The following is a 7,403-nucleotide window of genomic DNA, read 5'->3' on the forward strand; positions in this document are numbered from 1 at the left end:
AAATGGAGATGTTCTAGTGGTATTTATAGGAAAGCTAAGTCTTTTCTTATTTTATTTTTTTTGCTCTATCTTTTTTTTAATCACGGATACTGACTGCTGACTCATAGTTCAAATCGTTTTCGTCTATTTTATCTGGGAAAAAAATCCAAAAAATATGCTATCTAACTTTTTTTGGATGTTTAATATCTATAGTTATTAAATTTGACAAAAAATATCTGGTTTAATTTCCGTTGCCTTAAAAAACCATCATTTTATTTATAATAGTAGATTCATACTTACGATTTAACAGTCGTTAACACTAGTGATAGAATTGTTAATCTGGATTAAAAGATATTCTCATATGGTTAATTAGTCAGAATAAAAACATTATTACCCTTTTATTTTTCTCCCAAATCGATTTGGGATCTAAGAACAGTAAAAGTGATTTTTATAGTTCTGATTGATTGTGTGCTACTGTTGGTGTATTCGTTGCAAGAATCGCAACTACACAATCTCTGTCGATTCTTGAAAATAGAATTTTGTTTGATGCTCAAATAAAACGTGACGTGGTGGAGACTCGAGAGAACATGTCATTAGTCTTAAAGGAAGAAGAGAAGAGGTTTTATTTATCTGCTGTGGGCACTCACACAGTACTACTTATATATTTGGATGGTCTACCTTAACCGATTAATGACACGTGTACTTCTTTAGTGAGATTAAATCATCCATAGCACAGATGAGATTGGTACACCAAACAACTCGTAGACTAATATATATTACGCGCTGTCTTTTATTTTTCCGACGTGTTCACCTTTTTTTTGTTCCCGCCGGTGATAAACATTGGCCATTCATTCCGATCTGGCCGGTTAGATTTTGTTTCATAACAAAATTCTATTTTCAAGAATCGACAGAGAATTTGTAGTTGCAAGAAACACACCACACAATCAACCAGAACCACAACTATTCAGACCCCAACAATCATCGCAATTAATGGAATTTGAGATTTGAAGATATTTGAGAAGAAAAATCTTTTAGGGTTCTTAGATCCCGAATTGATTTGGAAAAAAAATAAAAGGGTAACAGTGTCTTTATTTACGACTAATTAATCACATGGAGTTATCTTTTAACGCATGTTAACAATTCCGTCACTAGTGTTAACGACTGTTAAGTCGTAAGTATGGATCTACCATTATAAATAAAACGATGGTTTTTTAAGGCAACAGAAATTAAACCAGGTATGTTTTGTCTAATTTAATAACTACATGTATTAAACGTCCAAAAAAATTAGAAGACGTATTTTTGAGGTTTTTCCCCATTTTATGTGGTTTATACAATTTACATTAATATTATATTATAATATGATTTGATGTTTAATACTTCCGATCATATAATTCTATCCTGATTTGTGTTGCAATAACGATCGCTTTCTATCCTTTGATTAAACAATGTAAAGATACTTCTTAATTTCTAACACTTTCGGAACCTTACGTGTTTTAAGTCGTTGTTTTGCACAGACAAAAAAAAAACGTGTTTATTAAGTCTTAGTAAAGTATTATTAACAGTGCCAGCACAACTAAAAAGTTAGGCTATATATAGCCTATACGCGTTAGTCGTTACGGTAGTTTCTACTTTGAACGCAATATAATATCGGATGAAGTTTCATATGAAATGTCAATCATTATGTTTTAGTTTTTAGCTGTTTTCTTAACAGCATCGGCATTAGGTGAAATTCAAATGAGAAAATGTCATTTGCCCAAGTTTCTGCACACAAAACACGTGTTTTCCAGACAAAAGTAAATAAATATCTCTTGTCATAGTAGCTGCGCTAGTACGCGTTGATAGAATATAACTCGATTCGTTTGTACGTGTTGCACATCCTAATACCAGATGGTTGGAGATTAGGAACAATACCATGCATCGATTGGTATTAGTATTACAAACACATACACAACAAGTTTGAGCCTTGATGAATCTACTAAAAAGTATAGAAATTACGAATCGTGAATTTTTCACACATACACAAAATATATGACATTACTAGTGATAATGTTTGATTTATAACTAGTAAAATATATTTACTTTACTTATAATATTAATTGATAGTTGCTGTCTGTGGACCTCTCCCTAACATCATCACCACTACTTCCCCCATCAAGAGATGTCACCAATGTGTTGCGTTATTGGTTGGACATTTTCTACAACTTCATCTAATTATATTGCGAAAGATTCCAACATGATAATTAATAGCTATTTTGTGTTTCAATTATTCATATGATTAATCATCAATACACAATTATTTAAACAAACGATTGAATCCAGAGAAGAATGACAATTAATAGCTATTTTGTGTTTCAATTATTCATATGATTAATCATCAATACACAATTATTTAAACAAACGATTGAATCCAGAGAAGAATGACAATTAATAGCTATTTTGTGTTTCAATTATTCATATGATTAATCATCAATACACAATTATTTAAACAAACGATTGAATCCAGAGAAGAATGACAATTAATAGCTATTTCTGTCCAAATCATGATACAATTTGTTCCCTTCATTTGGGGTTTTTTTTTCAACATCAATATATATTATACATAGCTCAGAAAAGCCTAGCTGAGAGAACATTGTTTACAAATAAACGAGTCGTGGTTGTTCACGGAACTTCATATGGAGTTTTACAAAAACAAAATTCATATATCAATTTATCGTATATAATTAATAAAATGAGTTAAGCTGATGCCAATATTTGAAGATAACTTTTGAAAATACTAAAGAAGTATATTTCTAATTTTCTATTAAACAGTGTGTTATAAATTTAATCTTTTAGTAAAGTTATACAAAAACACATGATTTTTGCCATAACGTTTTTCTTTTGTCAAACAAGCATTTCATTAGAAACTAAATCCTCCAAAGAAAGATGTTCTTACAAATTAAAAGCAAAAGAGTGCAAGCAAAATAGAAATAGAAACTCCATGAGTCTTCCAAGTAAATGCATAACTTGGAGAAGCTTGCAAAAGATGGAAGGTCTGTTGATGTCTTGAAGGATTCTAGCTTGAAGGTGATCTTCGAGTAATCCCCAACCAACAAGTGGTCATAAGTAGCTCGGGCGAATGACACATAAGAGCTTTCAAAAAGGTGCTTCATGGAGGAAACTAAAGGTTCAAGCATTATAAAAGTGCCGGTAAGGGTTCGAAGAAGGGGGTTCTCACTGATGAAATAGGTTTGCGGAGCTTGCCAAGAACAAACACAGGACCAAAACTCAATAAGAGAGTCATTGTCTTTTAAGGCTGAGGCTGGATACATTACCTTGTTGGAGAGGTTTTACTCGGACTATGCTTCACTACCAAAGCAGAGTCGTGGCCAAGGTCACACTATCTAGCGGTAGAGTGAGAAACAATTCCAACAGTTAGGCGAAAGAAGTGCACATACCTCATAGTCTTTGGATAAGCAATAACTGGGGATCTCCATTAGAATATGTCTAACCGTAACCGAGCAGGTGGATCCTCCCTCACATGAAACCATCGGTCATGGAGGTTAGTCCCACACAAAGCTTGTAATCGGTTCTACATTGGACAGAGGGAACAAACCCAAGCTTACATCCTGTAGGTAAAGGTGGGGGTTCGGGATACACATATCATACAAGCTCAAGATTTCCGATTTGCAGCACACAGCTATAGAGGTTAGTACTACTAGAGTTCTCAACAACTTAACGCCAAGCCATAACCACGATGGTGAATTACTTCTCAAATGGAGTCTTCGGCCAAAGAGTTCGTAATCTTGATCTAACCATCTACTAGAGTTTGACAAGCAATACGTTGAATCAATTCTGGAATTAATAAGCATTGGATTTGAAACAAACCTCATGTCGTTCAGCTCCACACCTTTTCTTGCAAAACAAATATCTTTGATATGGCCACAAGGTGTTTGGGAGAATTTGGAGTTTAGGGGACCAAAGGCTGAGTGAATGAAGAGCATACAGTAATCCCCGCACCTTGGAGGCAGGATCATAATGTCGTTTCTCAACAGACTTTTACTAGCAAGCCGGTGATAAACAACTTGGCGAGCTAAGGAAAGAGTCGGTCCGAAGATCCTCAAATTGCATTTATAAGGCGAGATCTGGATACGAACCTGACATGTGCAGCTGCTTGAGGATTGAGCTTCTTTGAAACTGATAAAGGCAAATCCGGCGTGTGGAAATTGAGTTAAGGAAACCAGGATCGGAGGTTCAGCTACCAACAAGGGGAGTCTGAAAATGCAAACTTTATCTTCCTTCAGTTTGAAGTTGGGCCAAGCATATTGGATTTTAGAATTAGCAGTTTGGTGAGTGGGCCAATAATGACATCTTAATGGGCCAGGTCCAATAACAGGAACCACATCTTGGATTAGGTCAAAAACTTATGATGTCGTCATCTTCACCGGTACAAGCAATAACTTGTAGATTCGGTAATATCAGTGAGCGCCGAGGGTCGCAAGGCAAATACATACCGGAGATCGAGGGGAGAGATTAAGTCGTACTTCAGGTTTAACCTTTTTTGAAAATTTGGATTTGAGGGAGCCTTCCTCTGTCGAGTTCCCAGACGGTGTAAGCAGAGCAAGGGAGAGATGGGTCACAAAGATCCACCCGTGTACTATTTCAAACTCGCACTCATTGGGGGAAACCAGGGGGAGTGAAGGATCAGAGATCATGGGGTGAGGATGGCGACAAGCAAAGTAGCGGGGAGAACAAAGAAAAATCCAACATTTGCAAGAAAATAGAAGATTGGAACTGAGATCCCGACGCCGGCGAGCTGGAGCTCCATCGACGTCGGAAGAGGAGAGGTTTTTGCGTTTCTTGATAGTTGTGCTTGAGAGAGAAAAAGTCAGCCAAAGCTTCTTTTTCTTTCTTTCTATAAAGATATTTGTTACCTTAACGTTTGTTTTGTTTATGTTTCTGTAAACAATTAAATGAAAATCATAATGGATAAATAATTTCGTTGCTATTTTTTGTATAAGTAATATCTTCTTCTTCATTTCCACTAGATATATATCATTCAAATTAATCATTATTAATGAATAATTCATGGGTTCATCTCTAGGGGTGAACAACTCTCATTCACCCTTCTTAATTAAACTCCACAGAGTAGAAAATGCCATTTGTGACATGAGAGTAGAATTAGAAGCTTTGAAAGGACAGTCTCATGATGAGCCACAACCTTCATATTCCCCTTTTCAATCTCTTGATCCGGCATGTCGTAGTGATGAGTCACTGCCCCATGAAAACCATTTTCAGCCTCGTGATGAGCCACAGTCTCAATATCAAAACAAAGAAGAGGAAGAACATGATTTTGGTGGAAAAGGATCAGAAGATGAGCTACAACGTCGTGATGAGTCACAGCCTCCATATTCCCTTTTTCAGTCTCGTGATCCGGCACGTCATAGTGATGAGTCACAACCTCAATATTCTCCTTTTCAGCCCGTGATGAGCCACAGTCTCAATATCAAAATGAAGAAGAGGGAGAAAAGGATTCTGGTGGAAAAGGATCAGATGATGAGCTACAACGTGAGATGGCTGAAGAGATCACAAAGCTTAAGGAGTCCAAGAAGAAGGCAGAGAAGCCACTACCTCCATCTCAAGTGGTAAATGAGCCTTTCAAGTGCAACTTGATCAACCATAATGGAAATAATGATATTGTTGCAATAGGATATTGCTATCCAAGCCGTGTATTTCTCCGCAATGTACCCTTGAAGCCTGATGAAGTTGCTGTGACAGTGTCTGAGGTCAAGATAGACATACGTCTTTAGGCACCAGTAGATGACATTGAGATGCTAATAAATGCAATTGGCGAATTCATTGCCTGGCCAAAGGAAATGGCAGTACATTATGAGAGAGTTAATAATAGAGAGGAGGAGAAATCAAAGGAGAAAATTGAGAGGAATTCTAACACAAAACAGCAATCAAAGAATGCGTCAAAGAAGGATGGTGCTAATGAGAGAGTTAATAAGAGAGAGGAGGAGAAATCAGAGGAGCAAATTGAGAAGAATGCTAGTGAGAATGCGTCAAAGAAGGATGATGCTAATGAGAGAGTTAATAACAGAGAGGAGGAGAAATCAGAGGAGCAAATTGAGAAGAATGCTAGTGAGAATGCGTCAAAGAAGGATGATGCTAATGAGAGAGTTAATAACAGAGAGGAGGAGAAATCAGAGGAGCAAATTGAGAAGAATGCTAGTGAGAATGCGTCAAAGAAGGATGATGCTAATGAGAGAGTTAATAACAGAGAGGAGGAGAAATCAGAGGAGCAAATTGAGAAGAATGCTAGTGAGAATGCGTCAAAGAAGGATGATGCTAATGAGAGAGTTAATAACAGAGAGGAGGAGAAATCAGAGGAGCAAATTGAGAAGAATGCTAGTGAGAATGCGTCAAAGAAGGATGATGCTAATGAGAGAGTTAATAACAGAGAGGAGGAGAAATCAGAGGAGCAAATTGAGAAGAATGCTAGTGAGAATGCGTCAAAGAAGGATGATGCTAATGAGAGAGTTAATAACAGAGAGGAGGAGAAATCAGAGGAGCAAATTGAGAGGAATTCTAACAAAGAACAGCAATCAAAGGAGCTACAGCGGGAACAGACGGAATGGACGAGAACGGACGTGAACTGATGGGAACGGACGAGGAAGAAGAGCGGGAACAGACGGGTTCTGGTGGAAATGGATCAGCAGATGTGCCGGTTGTGAGAAAGCTACTTGTCTATGTGAGAAAGAGGAAGAAACAGAGTAAAGGGATAGTGAATGATGTGCCGGTTGCACCCAGGACACGAAATCCTGGGAAATCCATATATGGACGCCAATATGTGAGACCAGATTTTTTCAAGTCGGACGCACCCAAGACGCAAAATCCAGGGGAATCCAAATATGGACGCCAATATGTGAGACCAGATAAATTCACGCCATCCGCATATAAGTAAATGATTCATGTACGATGTAGCAATTTAAGGATAATCAGTTGAATATATTTTCTGGTAGAATGGATATCAAGATGAGTCATTGTCCTTTGGAGTTTGCTAGGGAGTTGATCCTTCTACTTCTCTCTTTTTCAAAACTCTCAAGCGTAGATTTTCTGCTTCTAGATTCCTGACTTGCTAATACATAGAATCTTATAGAGGAATAAGAATTGGATTATGTGCCTTGTGTTATCTTGGAGAAGTCTTATATTTGGTGAGCTTACATTGAATTTTTGACTTGTCTTGTTTGGAAACATTGTTCTTACAACCTCGGACGGTATTATGGACCATGAAGAAGCCAGGAGAAAGAGTGTTGGTGGCAAGGTTCTTGAGTTTCTCTTAGATGTCTCTATCATCCTAAAGAATGCAGTTAAGTCCTGACCACATAATATATTATCTCTTTGATTAGTTGATTGATTACATGAGCTTTCTCTGGTAAATGCAT

The 7,403-nt window shown here is 37.1% G+C and overlaps 1 protein-coding gene across 1 annotated transcript; it reads left to right on the top strand.

Moving 5' to 3' along the window:
* On the top strand, nt 5,832–6,617 carry LOC104704288 (ABC transporter F family member 4-like). Its single transcript, XM_010420403.1, has one exon. It carries the CDS (start codon nt 5,832–5,834, stop codon nt 6,615–6,617), a length of 786 nt encoding a protein of 261 aa, XP_010418705.1.

This window comes from Camelina sativa, chromosome 7 (genome assembly GCF_000633955.1).
Source record: "Camelina sativa cultivar DH55 chromosome 7, Cs, whole genome shotgun sequence".
Lineage (NCBI taxonomy): Eukaryota > Viridiplantae > Streptophyta > Magnoliopsida > Brassicales > Brassicaceae > Camelina > Camelina sativa.

What these genes read in the sequence shown, in the direction of transcription:
- LOC104704288 (XM_010420403.1), top strand. Translation starts at nt 5,832, where the DNA reads ATGGCAGTACATTATGAGAGAGTTAATAATAGAGAGGAGGAGAAATCA.